This window comes from Buteo buteo, chromosome Z (assembly GCF_964188355.1).
Source record: "Buteo buteo chromosome Z, bButBut1.hap1.1, whole genome shotgun sequence".
NCBI classification, from domain to species: Eukaryota; Metazoa; Chordata; class Aves; order Accipitriformes; family Accipitridae; genus Buteo; species Buteo buteo.
In genome coordinates, this window is record NC_134204.1 from 29,706,495 (window position 1) to 29,723,217 (window position 16,723).

General features: G+C 45.5%; 1 protein-coding gene across 2 annotated transcripts in view; it reads left to right on the top strand.

The window, feature by feature from the left end:
• Positions 1 to 16,723, top strand: part of DMRT1 (doublesex and mab-3 related transcription factor 1) — a 62,044-nt gene that overhangs the window by 18,161 nt on the left and 27,160 nt on the right. The window contains exon 3 of one of the 2 annotated variants that reach the window (XM_075019667.1): positions 6,382 to 6,663. In XM_075019667.1, coding sequence (XP_074875768.1) covers positions 6,382 to 6,663 — 282 coding nt within the window. Of the gene's footprint in view, positions 1 to 6,379; positions 6,664 to 16,723 lie in introns of both variants that reach the window. The other variant, XM_075019666.1, reaches the window with a different exon arrangement.

Genomic DNA, 16,723 nt, shown 5'->3' on the forward strand with positions numbered 1-16,723 from the left:
TCACTTTTCTGAAATACACAATCAGATGGAGACTAATCATCTGTTATGGCCACATGAGTAAATTGAACCATGCCACTGCATGCTCCCAGACATTGAAACGTGACTGTATGTGCTATCCTGATTTTTAAAACAGTTCCTGGTGTGCGTCCATCCCAAGCTGAATAATATTCTCCCTCAAATTCCCAAATGTGGTCCAGTAACCATTCCTAGTAGGCAATTTGGTGCTACAACCTTGTTTTAAATGCTGAGAAAGTCTAATAGTGTGGACTCTCTTGACCTCAGCATCAGAGGCTTGCCCAGGCATGTTTAAATTATTATTATCAGTGTATAATAAGATGTATAACTGGCCCTTGACAGTACTGGTAGGAATAGGAAATAATCCATCCTTATGTACAGAATGAATGAATGTTACAGACAGAACTTCAGTGTTTGCATTTCTCATTGTGTATGCTTAAAAACACATTTGCATCTGTGAGACAGAAATGATGATAGAAGTTCCTGTAAATTCTCTGACATTTCTCCTCTCCCAAAAAGTGAGAAGGGAAAGAATGATCTATATATACTGGCTTCTGTGTTGATTTTGTCATGCATATCCACAATTCATGTAAATCACCGTAGCTTTATTGAAGTAAATGGTCTGAGACAGGTTTACATTAACTGAGGACTGGACCACTGTTTTTCACCATGCTCTGCTAAGTGAAGGCAGGAGCCCCTCATAGGTTGCTGAATGTATAAGACCCATGTGGAGCTGACCCCGAGAACTCACCTTCCTTGAAAGAAAATCCCAGCCATCCTGAAATGAATTACTGGTTAACTACTGTTAATATGCCATAGAGCTAGAGAGTCGTCTACAACACTGCAAGATCAATAACAGTATTTATCGTGCATCATATTGATCTTCTGTGAAAGAGTGAGCCATATTTCACACTGTGTACATATTGCAAAAAAAGTAGCACCAGTTCTCTACAGGAATTAGTAAAGACATAGAAAAGAGCTTAGAGATCCAAGGGCACAACTGCATGAGGGGTTACTGTTGTCGCACTGCAAGAGCATTGCTCACACACGGAGAGCCTCTGATGGCCCTACATTGTAGATTTGGTGTTCCAAAAACAGAGTGAGGATTTTAACCACCCTTCTTCAGATTTGCTCTTCTAATTTCTGTTCCTTCTTGTACAGGTTCAGTCCCATATTTTTAATCATGTCTGGACTGCAACTTGCAAAATGTTAAAATTTGTGGCTAGTGGCAGGGGAAAGACCCAGGAGCCCTTCCCAGTTTTTCCATGTAGAGGGTGAAGACAGCCAAGACATGAGCCCAGCTCCTGCAGCAGCCCCCTTGTTTTAAAGGGCAGAGGGAGGGGCAGAGTGGGAGTCTGACAGCACAGCAGCAGTTGCCTTGTTGAGAGTTTAATTCCTCTCAAAAATTGCTCCCCTTAGAGCAATGAACCTCAGGGCTGCCCCTCATGTGCAGGTGTTGTAATGCGGCAAACTCTGAGGCAGGGGAGGACCATCTCCTTGCCAGCAGAGCCATTCAGCTGTGTTGAATTACATTTGAAAAAAAACAAAACAAAACAAAAACAAACCCACAGCTGAAAGCTCTGTCATAACCTTGGTATTATCTCCTTGCTGGCGTGAAATGCAGCCGTGGGCTGACAACCTCCCCTGAGGAGGACAGCTTGCTCATTGAGTGGCCAGAGGCAAGGCTGTAGGAAGGTTCAGCCTCTAGGTAGGAGTCAGGAATTACAGGTACAGGCCAATGACTGACCAGAGGAGCCCCAGTTAGTTAAAGCTTAGTTACAGCCATTGCTTCCAATAGATCTGCCCTATTCTGCAAATAGTGGCTGTGCCTGAGGATGATGCAGCCCAGAAGCAGTGTGCTTGCCCACCTAGTCTAGCAAACTGCAGCTGGAGAGAAGTGGCATGGATGGGGCAAAAACTGCCCTGGGTGTACGATAAACATGAAATCTTCTCTGTACAGATCTCTGAGTGCCTTGTTTTATCCCTAGGATAGTTTAGCGGGGTTCTTTGGCCTTTGATTCTGCTCCCTTGGCATTTAGCACTTCTTTGAAGGTACGCCATGTAGGTACTGGCTGGTCCGATTTGCTTTTCTTCCTGAGTTTTCACTGCTCAGAAAAAAGTCAAGGCTTCCAGGGCTTTCTCCATTAATAGCAAAACTCTTTCCCCTTAACGTGTTTACAGTTGTGTATGCTCTATATGTGTTGTATATACATGATCTATGCTTTAGTAGTAGGAGATGACATGATTCACCCAGGTGGGAGTGGGATAAGAGCATAGAGCTGGACTGCAGACCTCCCCTTGACCCATTGCATGCCAGAGTCGCTGAAAACCAGCAAGAGCTCAGCTCTCCAGAGGCATCCCAGGCAGCCAGGGGCTGGCTGGTTCAAGACTGTGAGGAGTTTAGAGAAACCCCTGGGATGCTTTGACCTGGTCTGATCTGACATCTGCCTGCAGTCTGGGTGGCACGAAACTGTCTTGTATGAGATGTCTCCCTTCTCCCAGGTGAAGCACCGAATCTCCTCCACATGTTACAGAAAGAAAGTTAGAGACTTGCCCCAAAGCATGACATCAAAGAAAAACTCATCTCCTAAATTCAAGATAAATAAAGTCTGAGTTGAAGCATGTGGCAGCTTTCTCATGCTCTTTGTCAGATGTTGCCAGTCCTTCAGAAGCATGGTGTGGCTCGGGGTTTAGGGAAAATTAACACTTCTGGATGTCTTTTCAGCACTGTCACAGGAGTCCTAGTTCTGTATGGAGTTGGGTGTGTCTGTCCCTTCACTTGAACTTTCCTGTGGCTCCCATTTTTTCTGCTAATTTGCTGGAGAACATCCCTGTGGTGTGGCTGCAGCTCAGAATGGTTGTGTGCCAGGGCTGTTACAAGGACCACGGGTTCTGTAATTCTGCGTTTATAAGAGAAAAATGCCCTAGGCTGCTGAAGTGTGGGGATTTATGTGTATGGGTGCATGGGTGGCTGAATGAGCAGGTGACTGCCTCTCTGGTCTGATGAGTCTTGAGAGGCCAGCTGATAGTACTGTAGACTGTTGGAGACCAGAAGGACAGCAGAAGGAAAGCAGAGGACTGTGCTGGTGGATTCATAACAGCCCTGAGCACTGAACTGCTGGCAGCTGTTGTACAGCTAGATAAAGGAAAAACGAGTGGCAGCAAGTAAACCCTTTTGCACCTCCGGTGGCAAATTCTGGTAGCCCCAACCACAGACAGGAGGTAGAAAGAGAACAGAGGGGGCAAAAAGCATATTTTTTTCTCCTACTTAATGCAGCAGAAGACTGCCACCACTGCTTTTTCTTCAGGAAGGAGCTGTAGCACTACCAGTCACTGAAACATCACAGAGACATCAAGGATGCTTGGATGATTTTGTGGAGAGCTATGGGCAGGTCTCTGTTCTAGTCTAGCCCATCTTATCCCATGTTAGGAAGTGTAGTGCATGAGACCTTTCCCAAAGTTGCATCAAAGCCTGCTACTTTCTCCCCCTCTTACTTTTAGCTGCTGACACCTCAGGGTGGCTCACCTTCCATGTGTACGTGAGAAGAGGCCCCATCTTCCTGGTGCGAGTATTCTTAGTGGAAAGTATTATCCCTTCTTACAATGCACTGCAAGTGGCAAGACACTGCAGAGGTTTCAGAAGAAATTGCACATCTGTGCAGCATAGCATAGCTCTGCTAGAAGTTCTGTGGCTGGCTGTCTTGTGTATCTCTATCTTGTGTGAAATCTGTATCCCAGCAGGGAACGTGTTGGAGGATTTTACTTTTGCCTTCTATTTTACAGCATGAAAAGCAGAACAATTGGACTGCAGCTTTATTCGGGAGCTAAGTTTGAGGAGGGGAGTCAGGCTTGTGCTGTGATTTATCAGAATTGTTGGCTTTTCAATGCCAGTGGTCTAAGTTCTGATTTTATCAAAGACATGGGCAAAAGGATATGGAGAGAGGCCTGTCCAGAAGCAGAAACATAGCAATAATAAAATTTCATAAAAATATGAAAGTGCAAAACCTGTCAAGGGGTCTTTTGTGTCATTGCAGACTTCTCTGCTCTCTGTGCAAATTTGAGAGGTACTCCCAATGAAGAAGGCCAGCTGGCTTGATTCTTACTTGCATAGGGCTGAGGGTCAGAAAAATCAGAGGCAGGAGGCGTAAAATGCTCTGTTTGCTAATAAATGGGTATAGTTCACTGATGTCAACAAAATGTCAGCAAGAGCTGAACGGGGGCACTGTATAATTTAGTGACCTGGAAGGAGACTATTCATGGTTGCAGAGAGCTTTCATTACAGCTGAGGAAGTGAAACAGGATTGCATTGTAAATGGCAATAACTGGTAAAACCGATCATTGGATCTAGTGTTCAGCTAATAAACAGTACAGTGGAAGTTGTTACCATGACTCTGAGAGGCTAGTAAATGCTACCATATTCCTTTTGCAGGTAAGTAACCAAGGTACAGATATACCAACAGAAAGACACAAAACAAACTAGGCAATTCCTGCCTGGCATCTCTCTTACGGCCGTTATGTCATACGTGCCTGTCCTGGTTTCAGCTGGGGTAGAGTAAATTTTCTTTTTAGTAGCTGGTACAGTGTGTTTTGGATTTAGTGTGCAAACAATGTTGGTAACACACTGATGTTTTAGTTGTTGCTAAGTAGCACTTATACTGAGTTAAGGATTTTTCAGTTTTCCATGCTCTGCCAGCAAGCAGGTGCACAGGAAGCAGGGAGGGAGCATGGCCAGGACAGCTGACCCAAGCTAGCCAAAGGGATGTTCCATACCATAGAATATCATGCTCAGTATGTAAACTGGGGGGAGTTGGCCAGGAGGGGCCAATTGCTGCTTGGACATCAGTCAGCGGGTGGTGAGCAGTTGCATTGTGCATCACTTGTCTTTTCTTGTTTTGGTTTTTTTTTTCCTGTTTTTTTTTGTTATATTCCTTTTCATTATTATTGTTATTGTTATTATATTGTATATTGTTATTGTTACTATTATATTTTATTTTACTTTATTTATTAAATCGTTCTTAGCTCAACCCATGAGTTTTACTTGTTTTTTTAGATTCTCCTCCCCATCCCACTGGGAGTGGGAAGGAGTGACCAAGCAGCTGCGTGGTGCTTAGCTGCTGACTGGGGTTAAACGACAACAATGCCTGTTGTCCATGCTGCTTCATCTCCATACCGATAGCCCTTGAGAGCTCATCAGTATGCTTTAAGCCACATCCTTTTCTCCTCCATGGTAGAGTTAGACAACATCAAGGGAAGAGCAGGAGCTGCTTGCAGAAGGGATCATTATGCTTGCAAACAGTGTAAGGATTGGTGCAGGGCAGGGTTACAGGGGTGTGAGCTAGAACCAGAGCTGCAGGGATGGTGGGATTTACAGTTGCTCCCTTGTTTAATACGTGAATGTATATTCACTGTGTGGTTAGACCTTCTAAAGTTGTGGCAGTTTTTTCTGGTGTCTGACTCGGCCAGGTAGCTGACGCAGCATGTCAGAGAGAGCTTGGCTGTGAAAGAGTACTGACAAGCACCTTCCTTTTTCATCCTTGCAAATATAGCAAGGCACCGATTGGCACTGCAGTGAGGAAAACAGGACTTAAAATACCCTCTGAGAAGTACCCCCATCTTAGGGAACAACGTGGCAGGCAGATCTTGGCGAGGGCAGCTGGCTGGCCTCCGGACTGGAGGCACTCTGGAGTGCAGGCACAAGCAATCCCCTCCTTCTCCTCTTTTGCCAGTGGCAGGGGATCTTGTTCTGCTCTGTGATTTTGTAGGTAAACAGGAGCTGTATTTGGGTATGGAGGCTGGGCAAGGATTGAGGGCCTTGCTACTCAGAGGCAGTGTGTGGGTTTCTGAGACACCTGGGCTGATCATGCGGTGCTTTGCCTGCTGCACCTTCTCTTGGCCTTGTGGCTGTTTGCCCTGTCTAGAGGCTTGTTCAGAAAGTGTCCTCTCACCTGCAGGACACTGGCTGGAGAGGAGTCATCCTGTAGCTACAGCCCTTCTGCTTCCAGGGAGTTAGAAGAGACTTGGCACACTGTTAGGATTTAAAAATAGTACGGGGCTGCATCCTTAGCCAGTGTAAATCATCATCAGATCAGCTGATGCTGCTTGAGGACTCGGAGCATTGCCTTAACCTGCAGTTGGTTTTGTCACCTGTTTTGAGGTCTGCAGTGCATGTAGGTGGTGGTCTCGGGCTTTGAGTAGACATTAGTACACTTGAGTTTCCACCAAACATCCAGCCGTGTTCACCTTTCAGCTCCCACCTCTTCCTATTTACTACGCTCTGTCCAGCCTTCACGAGAGGTAGTAGCTCATCAGAAGGTGAAAGGTAGGGGTCTTCACTTTCATAATGCTTGGTTTTTTTCTTTTCCAGAGGGACGGGTGCTCATTCAGGACATCTCTTCCATCCCCAGCAGAGGGCACTTGGAGAGCACGTCTGATTTGGTTGTGGACTCCACCTGCTGCAGCAGTTTTTACCAGCCGTCTCTGTATCCTTACTATAACAACCTGTACAACTACTCCCAGTACCAAATGGCAGTGGCCAGTGAGCCTTCCTCAAGTGAGGCTGGGGGTATGATTGTAGGGTCAGCCATGAAGAACAGCCTTCGAAGCCTCCCAGCAACATACGTGCCAAGCCAGTCGGGAAAACAGTGGCAGGTATGATGTTACAGAGGTGCTTCATGGAAGAGTGAGGTGGACAATAAGCTGTTTTGGGCCTCATTCTGACCTCCTGTTTGCTGGTTTCATGGCAGTGCAAAACCAGAACCAGATTCCAGGGTGAGGTTAGGACCCATGTTAGGAAAGTTAGCTGAAACGGGTGGTTGTGGTGCAGCACAATGAAAGCAATGATACAGGTGTAGGTAGGTTGCTGCAAGCACAGATAAAGGGCACCCACTTGTTTTTATCTTTTGAGTTACGTCATAGTAGGTTATGGGCTGTTTTCCAGAAAAAGGACTCCAACTGAATTACCCAGCATAGCATCCTGGGAGCTTCAGGTGTCATTTCTGAGAGGCTTTGCTCTTCAGGACCCTGTTCTTTTCTCTTCCATCTTTCACATTCAAGGCACTTAAGTGAGACAGGAGACCATGCTGTTGTGCAGTGAGTTGGTGGCACTCAGTTGAATGTGACATGGCATGTTGCTAATGGTGTGTTCTGGCAGTGTCAGCTCCAGGGCTTGCAATTTTGACTTGGGTAGCTCAGGTTACAGGCTGTGCCTGCGAGGTTCGCACCAGAGCTCTGCGTACTTCGTTAGTTAGGGTATAAAGTCAACCAAGCCCTCTCACTCTAGGACTTAGTAATTGTAGCCTCCAACTTAGTACCGGTCGGAGACTGGAAAAAGGGAAAATCTGCCAAGGCAGGGGATTCTTGAAAAAGTAACTGGAGCCACTTCAGTGACCCTGAGGCTGTTTGGTTGTGGGCTACAGCGGTGCTTTTCCATCTGAGATTGAACTCAGGAGGCTACACCTTCTGATTCTGTGTACGCCTGTGTCCCTTGTCCAAGGGCAGGAGAGGGCAGACCTCTTCTCTAGAGCATCAAGAGAGGGCAGGCTGCCTTCTGCAAAGGCTCTGTTGTGAAACCACTCAACAATGAAAGATTAAATGTCCGCCAAAACCTCCTTTCTGAAAGGAACAGATGGGTCATTCCCTTTGTTGACAGAGAATTGTTCTAGCAATTCTGGCACGGGGACCAACTCTGAAAGGGCATTTTAACTTCTGATACTGGGGAATTGGAACTAAGACCAGGGTGATTAGAATTACTGTAGCCGTCCAAATCACCTTCAGTGAGGCTTCCCTATCATTAGACACTTTTTTCTCAGAAAGGTCCTTCTGAAAATTTTGGGGCCTCCTGGAGCAACAGCTGGCAGTCTGCATTTAGTACTATTCCACGTCCCTTTTTCACCATGAGTACAGCTGTATGGGGAAAAGAGCTGTCTCCCTTCCTCCTGCAATGTGAACCCACACCATGAGAGCTTTCTTCCCTCAGTGTGTTGATAGGCTTCACTGCAGTCACTTTCAAATACATGGAGGTACACCTTTTCAGTTAGGTTAGTTGATAGCCTCCTCTCTAGCTGCTGAATTTGATCATGAGAGCAGGAGGAGAATTAGTTGAGGCAAGCTGGGGGTGGGATTTTTTGTGTGGTAATGAGGTGAGGTGCCAGTTCTTTTTTAGCTTTTTCATTTTGGTTGACTTAACCTGGCATGTCATAGCAGAGTATTTCAGATAGAAAGTTTCTTCTGAAGCTTTTGCAGTACCTAGCTTGTAAGAGCATACTGCAGAACTGATGCTTGGAGACACTGTCAACACAAATGAGTGGCAGCAACATTTGTTTTGTGAAAATAATGTTCTTGCAGGCTGCTAGTCCCACACTTCACCATTCCTCCAGCCAGCAGAAACTTCTGTGGTTTTACTTGCTTGGGAAAAAGGAAAGTAAATTACATGTATTGAGTATCCTAGCGCATAGTGTTTGAGGAAGAGATACATGAGAGTATGTTAAAATATGTTAAACCTTGGAATGAAGATGGTGTCCTCTTGGTTCTGTTGTCATGCACTGTCATTTGAAACTAGACTGTATGTGTAAGAAGTCTTGGCCTAGAGGGTCTGTTGTCTCACTGTGAGATTGCCTGTTTTCTTGTGGGACCTTTGACACCCCTTAAAGAAATATAAAGCAATAGTGTTCCATGCATTTTTCTCTTGGGGCCCTGTAGAATCTGTAACTAACTTCTGCTTAAGTGCCACTTAAATTAGTGGGATAGCAAAGACGTGATTAAGCAAAAAAGAGGAGGTTGCTGTCAGAAAGGACCGTTTTCCTTCCACCAGCAGGCACCAAGTGCTAGGTGTTCTTTCCCACCTTGTAGGATGTGTTGCGTGGTTCCATTCATGTCCATGTGAATTTAGTGATTTACCTGACCTAAGATTTTAATTTCTCCTGGCAAAACCTTTTGGGATCTCTCAGTGCTGTTCTGGTGAGAGGTCTGTCCAGAGAGACTAGAGGTAGTGCTTTCTGCCTGCAGAAGTGACATCTCCCCAGCTTCTAAATGGCCTAAAACCAGGACTCTCCTCTCGTGTTCAGTAGGGCAGAGTGTAGTTCAAGGTCAGTGTCACTTAACACACAAGCTGTTTCTCAGAGACTGATCTGCAAGAAAGACTGTTATTGCTGGAAAAGTTACGAATCATGGGCTTTGCATGTTATGACAGCATAACATTGCACAAATAATCATAAAAAGTTTTAGTGAGAGCTAGGCTAGATAATGCTTGATGGCAGTGGGTGCAGTGATGCCAAGGTTGTAAAACACTGTGTGGCACTGAAGATAGTTTGTTGTAAGGGGAACGAGCTCTCATCTGCTGCATGTGGTTAAACATTGATTCTGTGCATAGAAGGCTACCAGCAAGGGAAGATCACAAATGTAGTGTTAAATGGAGAAGGATGAATGAGTTTCTCTGTCAAGCATGGTAAGGCATTGCAGGAGAGTTTCAAAGTATGATCCATGAAGAGGAATCAGACCTTGATTGCACCTTCAGGGGGTTTTGCCGGCAAACCTATGTGGGCTGATTCACTCCAGAGGAAACGCGTAGCTGTATCTACACAGGGATTTTTGCTGGACTGCCTGTACTGACTGAGTCTATTTTTTACATGCATAGGCTTCCTTAACCAGTCTTCCAGTATGCATGAATCTGTTCATGTGACTGGTAGTGCTAGAACTGTTTTGATCAAGTTTTTTCATTTTTGCTTCTTTACCACAATGATAGCTGTGCAATGCCTGCTGTGACATAATCAGGGCAGCTTGCTAAGCTGTGAGCCGACAGGAGGGTTTCTTTGTTGGTATAAGCCACTCATGTTCTCACTGGAAGGTGTCCTAGTTTAAGCAGTGTAGACAAGATTCCTGCCTTTTCCAGGCTTTGTTGTTGGAGGCTTGCTTGTTCTGGGATAACTGTAACCATACAAGGATAATTGCATACTTAAAGTAAGATAACTTCTGGATGCAGACAAGGCCTTGGGCAGCCCAGCTTTCTGCTGTTTCAGAGTTTAGGGAGCAAGGGAGAAAAGCCAGGGAGGAAATGTGTGAGTGTGTGTGGGATGGGATGAGGATTAATGCATCATTGAGCCTTGGCAAATAAACTGAATCACTGAATCTTTAATGTAGATTAATGTCAGATTTCATTAGTCTTTGTTCTTTGCAGAGGCTCCTGTACTTGAATGGATACATAGCAGTGCAAATTTTTTAGATATTTCTGTGTAGGTTTTGTTAATTTTTATATAATTATCCCAGAAGCTGTATCCATCCTGATTTGATAAGCATAATGAAGATGATAGTTTTGGCCAAGATTCCTTCGTTCATTTATATTCTGCTGCTTTTGCCAGCTCTAAGGCAGATAATCAGGTATGTCTGGTGTTGCACCTGAAGAAGAAAAGACAAGCTTAGGTTGGAGAAGAAATGTAGCAGATGTGGTGGTTACTGTGCATCTCCTTTCATTCCAGTTCTGTGTGAGCATCTGCACCCTCCCTTGAAGCTCTCATAATTGTTCATTACAAGAGGAATCTATGTGCATTCAGTCCAATTAACAGTTAAATGAGTTCACCCATATTAATGCTGCAAGTCAGAGCATATTGGTATACAGTGGAAATTGGTGCTTCTGAAACTGGTCTCACTGCAACCCACTTAGGGACAGCAACTGGAAGATCATGGGGTGACTGCAGCACAACAAAAGTAAAACCTGGATAGACATGTCCAAATCTAATCAGGTTTAATTTTCCAGGCGATGAAACTGCTGGCGTGTGACCCACAGCATAAGGATAATTGTGACTCCTTGTGAGTCGGTGTCCTCCCCAAGAAGTGTTAAAACTTTTCTGGTTCCCACAGCCGGACCATTACAAATCTGCAAGATGCAGAATATGCCCCCACACCTCAGGACCAGTGGCTGCATTTTCTTTGTTACTCTGGTAACTCCAGGGATCCTGCTTCAGAGAAAGGTTAAGGCTGGCTGGGGAGGTTTTGGGCGAATTTGAGAATTTCATGTAATTTCTGTTTCACGCTCTCTGAGCTGTTTTTTTCTCTTTCTTTCTTTCCATTTTTTTTAATGCGGCTTGGCAAACCAGTATTCTCACTTCCAAAACAGCAACTTTTTTGTTCTTTCCTTAAACCAGTTTAGAGCAAAACCCTGAAATAAGTATTGGTGAGAGTCAGACTGAGAAATTTTAACTGATTTTCTAATATGGGAATTAGATTTACCGTTTGGAAGTGAAATATTTAGCATTGCTGAGGTAGGAAACCGTTTTGTAAGGATTTCTTAAAAAGTAGCAAACGTATAAAACTGTCTTTTACTAAATCCAGAAAAGTGTGGCAGTGATAGGGCAGCTAGCATTCGTACTCTTAAGAATAGCTGCTTGCTAGTAAAAAAGATTGCTCTTTTCAGCTTCCACAACCTGTTTCTAGTTTCTGGCACAGTTTTTCCTCCAATAAGCCTGGCCCTCTTACAGAAATGTGCAGTCTAACTCTCCAGAAATAGGTGTAAAAAGTGTAAAATATATGTTCACGTATGTGTGTAAATATATACACATTGTGCAAGTCACCCGACACAATCCTAATTTTATGTGTAAGCAGTGTATTATATACTGTATTCATAACATTCCCTTCACACTACAGATTTATGCTAAAAGTATCCTAATGTTTCTGACAGCTCATGTGTGACATGAATGCAATCCATATTTCTTGGAGGAGCTAATCTAAGCGGTTTATTTTCCGATATTGCTGATAGGGCTATATCTCTAGGTGTCACCGCAGTTGAGATTCTGATGGTAACATATTGTTTATGGGTCACTGCCTTTGTCTAAAAGAATAGGTTGGAACAGAATAGCAAAGGTTAATTAAGTTTGTCTATCAAGGAGGGACAGATATAGATGTCTCTTGTATTTTCTGTGCTAGAATCAAAGTAAGTCAAGGCAGGGTATCACAGACTCGTTTTTTCCTGGTGCTGGAAAATATGCTTAGCTGGTTTTAGGAACAAAACAAAGCCACCTTGGGCAGCGCGAGTGCAGCAGTAGTTGTGAGGGGTCAGCTCATGGACAGTATCACTGCAAGGTGGGAGAGTCACAGCAATCCTGGTTTACAGGTGGGGAAACCGAGGCAGGGAAGTGTTAAATAACTTGCCCACAGTCACACAGCCCGCAGGTGACAGACTGGAGATTCCTGATGTCTGGATTTCCACTTTGGTGCCCTGTGGATGCCTTCTTGCCTCATGCCAAAAACCAACCTATGAATTCTGTTGTGCGCAAACAACGACACATAAATGCAAAATGCAATTTTATGCCCACTAAAGGTGGTTTTATTTTCAAGATCAAGGCAGAAGGGGGAAACTATGTTAAAACTTTTAACAGAGTTTCTCTGGTGTTTCCATAATTACTGGTTTTGTTTTAAGGCAGCTGTTGGTGAGTCATGGGTGAGACAGAGGGATGGAAAACCCGAGGGAAGTGATTGGCCAAGATCACGTGGCACTCCAGTGGCAGAGCTGAAGGGTAGTACTTTGATCTATTATGTCGCTCTGAATTTTTTGCAGCCCTTGTCACCCAGGATTAGCACCTGCGACCTCCTTCCACTTGTCCTTCTTGGGAATAAGCCCCATAGTCAGGACAACTGCAAAATGTGAAGGTGCTGCTAAGAGTAACACTGGTTTGCTCGCAAGGAGATTGTGCCTGGCAGCTTCTGCAAATAAAAGAATTACCTGGATGATGTTTTGTCTGAATAAATCATCTGGGAAGGGCAGGACCATTTCGGAGTCTCAGGCTGGAAGGAGAAGTGAGCCACTACTTGTGCCTGCCTTGCCTCTTTTCTCTCTCTGGTCTGGCCACCTCCTCTCTGCGGCTCTTCCTTGGTGAAGAAGATGTGTAAAGGTTAGACAAATGCTGCCAGGAGCTTGGAAGGAGAAGCTGGGCTTTACGTTGCTCTTCCACCCGCTGTTGAGAAAGCTTTTTTGTAGGAATGGTCTGAACCGATGGAAGAGTTGCTAGAACTAAATCTGGCCACTATTGTAAGGGACAGCAAAAAATGTTTTTACAAATATGTTAACAGTAAAAAGAATCCTAAGGAGAATATCTGTCCTTTAATGGAGACAGAAGGGAACGTAGCCACCAGAGATGAGGAAAAGGCTGAGGTACTTAATGCCTTCTTTGCCTCAGTCTTTAATAGGGAGACCAGTTATCCTCAGGGTACTCCACCCCCTGAGCTGGAAGGTAAGGATGAAGAGCAGAACATACCCCTCTTAATCCAGGAGGAAATAGTTAGTGACCTACTATGCCATCGGGACACTCACAAATCTATGGGACCCAATAGAATCCATCCAAGAGTACTGAGGGAACTGGCGGAGGTCCTTGCCAAGCCACTCTCTATCAGCGATCCTGGTCAACAGGGGAGGTCCCAGAGGACTGGAGGCTTGTCAGTGTGACTCCCATTTACAAGAAGGGTCGGAGGGAGGATCTGGGGAACTACAGGCCTGTCAGCTTGACCTCAGTACCAGGGAAGATTATGGAACAGTTCCTCTTGAGACCACTCACATGACATATGCAGGACAAGCAGGGGATCAGGCCCAGTCAGGATGGGTTTACGAAAGGCTTGTCCTGCTTGACCAACCTGATCTCCTTCTATGACCAGGTGACCCACCTAGTGGATGAGGGGAGGGCTGTGGATGTTGTCTACCTCGACTTCAGCAAGGCCTTTGACACTGTCTCTCACGGCACACTCCTTGAGAAGCTGGTGGCTCATGGCTTAGACAAGTGTACTCTTTGCTGGGTGAAAAACTGGCTGGATGGATGAGCCCAGAGGGTTGTGGTGAATGGAGTGAAATCCAGTTGGCGGCAGGTCACAAGTGGTGTTCCCCAGGGCTCAGTATTGGGACCGGTTCTCTTTAATATCTTTACCAATGATCTGGACGAGGGGATTGAGTGCACCCTCAGTAAGTTTGCAGATGACACCAAGTTGGGAGGGAGGGTTGATCTGCTTGAAGGTAGGGAGGCTCCACAGAGGGATTTGGACAGGCTGGACCGATGGGCCGAGGCCAATTGTATGAGGTTCAACAAGGCCAAAAGTACCAGGTCCTGCACTTGGGTCACAACAACCCCATGCAGCGCTACAGGCTTGGGAAGGAAGAGTGGCTGGAAAGCTGCCCGGCAGAAAAAGACCTGGGTGTGCTGGTGGACAGCCGGCTGAATGTGAGCCAGCAGCGTGCCCAGGTGGCCAAGAAGGCCAACGGCATCCTGGCCTGTATCAGAAATAGTGTGGCCAGCAGCACTATGGAAGTGATGGTCCCCCTGTATTCAGCACTGGTGAGGCCGCACCTCGAGTCCTGTGTTCACTTTTGGGCCCCTCATGACAGGAAAGACATGGAGGTGCTGGAGCATGTCCAGAGAAGGGCAACAAAGCTGGTGAAGTGTCTAGAGAACAAGTCCTACAAGGAGCAGCTGAGGGAACTGGGGTCGTTTATTCTGGAGAAAAGGAGACTGAGGGGAGACCTTATCGCTCTGTACAACTACCTGAAAGGGGGTTGTAGTGAGGTGGGTGCTGGTCTCTTCTGTCAGGTGGCTGGAGATAGGACAAGAGGAAATGGCCTCAAGTTGTGGTAGGGGAAGTTTAGATTGGATATTAGGAAAACTTTCTTTACTGAAAGGTTGTCAGACATTGGAATAGACTGCCCAGGGAAGTGGTGGAGTCACCATCCCTGGAGGTATTCAAAAAGCGAATAGATGAGGTACTTCAGGACATGGTTTAGTGGGCATGGTTGATGGTTGGACTCTATGATCTTGAAGGTCTTTTCCAACCTAAATGATTCTATGATTCTGTGATTCTAAGAGCATTCTCTTCATGCTTCTATGGCTTTTGCTACGTATTCTGTCACTGTTGGGCACTGCTGTAGGGCTGCACTGGCTGTTGTGCTCAGTGACGGACAAATCCTGCTTCCAGCTTGCCTGTTTGTGGACAAGCTGTAGCTGCCTCTTGATTCCCCATATTGGCTTTACAAGGGAGCAGGGGAAGAATTTCCACTGCATGCACGGTCTTTTAATCAGGCCATATTTATTTGTTCATGAGTTATAAGCATCCTACTATTGCTTGCAGTACTTCCTTTAAAAAGTTACTGAGTGTGCGCTGTGTTGTATAATTTAGGGGAACCCAGAAATGTTGAATAGGCCAAATGTGCTTCTCCGATGATCTGTGTCTCCCACTGAAGAGAGTGAGGTGCTTGGTGAATCAATCCTGCAGCTAGGGCAGGACACAAGCGATGTGCGGGTGGAAGGGGATGCACTGTAAGTCAGCAACTTAGGTGTTCAACTCAGGAGCCTAACTTGCTCTCTGCAAAGAGCAAGTGCATGCCCTTCCCTTCCACAGCACTTCCTCACCTAAAACATGCCTCATTCTTACAGTGCCTAGCCTGTGGTGATAGAAACCAGAGTGGCTTTTAGGACCCTTGCCTGTCTTGGCCTTGCTGTAGGGCTGGAAGGGGCGAGGGAGGCAGGAGGAGACACCAGAGGGCCAGGCGTCTCCTCCTGTGATCCCCGCATCAGCCCAGTGTTTCCCCAGGACAGGACCCAGGGAAGGATCCCAAACCTGGCAGGTGGCTGCAGCGTTTGGAAGGCCGAACTGCCTCACGTTAGAAATAATCTGAATATTCCAGGCCCTCCCCAGGGCTATTTTTATCTCCCTTGCGGGCACCCAAAAATGTGCAAGGACTCTCCAGAGCTGCAGGAGTTAATACAGAGCAAATGCCCCTTCTCATGGGGTAATGATCTCCTAAGTCCCCTTTTTAATGCAGCGCTAAGGTCAAGAATTTTTACGACTGGTTGTTTTTTTATTGTTACTGTAAAATAGGATTGCTAAGCACTATAAAAAGGAAACCTTATGGTTCAGATTTACTGCGGTGTGTATTCTAAACAGATTAATAAAACAAAACCAAAAGCTTAGATTTTCTTCAGCAGTTAATACACAGCATATTCTTTGCAAAGCCAAGCTTCTGGCTGTCGGTCGAACTGTGGTTCATAGACTTGGTGTGGGTAATAAGATTATAAAACATGTCTCTTGCTAGCCAGCTACCACACACTAATAATAATAGTAGTAATAATTCATTGCATCCAGAGATTTTAGGTGAGTTGTTTTTTTAAGAAATGGAGAAAAACCCTAAAAAAGGTCTGAAAGGAAACAGGTCACTGCATCCGCTCTACAGGGAGAGGAAACACGCACGTGGTCGTTTCATTGCCAGGGAATGATCCCTCCATTTTGTTACAGCTGAAATAATGCTGTCTCCTGCAGGCAACCTTTTCTCAGTTGTACGCCTGCACATGTGCACTTGCACAAGGGAGAGGTGGTGAAGTGACAACCGTGTATGCTGCCCACAGCCCTGCCCCACCAAGGGAAGGAAGATGGTGTGTGCAAAATGGCAGGCAGAGAGGAGTTTGCTAACTTTATTTCCCCAGTACTTCTAGAGCTGTTGAGCTTTGCAGATGTGCAGATGCAAAATGGCTTTTGGACTGAGATTTTGAGCAGTTTGTATTGCTAATCCATAATTTCAGGGCAGAGGCAGCCTGGGTTTTATTGAGGGAGTCTGTGCAAAGTACAGATGTCAGCTTCCAAGAGCAGACTGCCCTTTTTCAGAATAGCAGAGGGGATGTCAGTGTTTCTTTTGAGTTCAGGCTTTCTTGGGATGACACATTAAATATTTTAAGTGCAATTTACTATT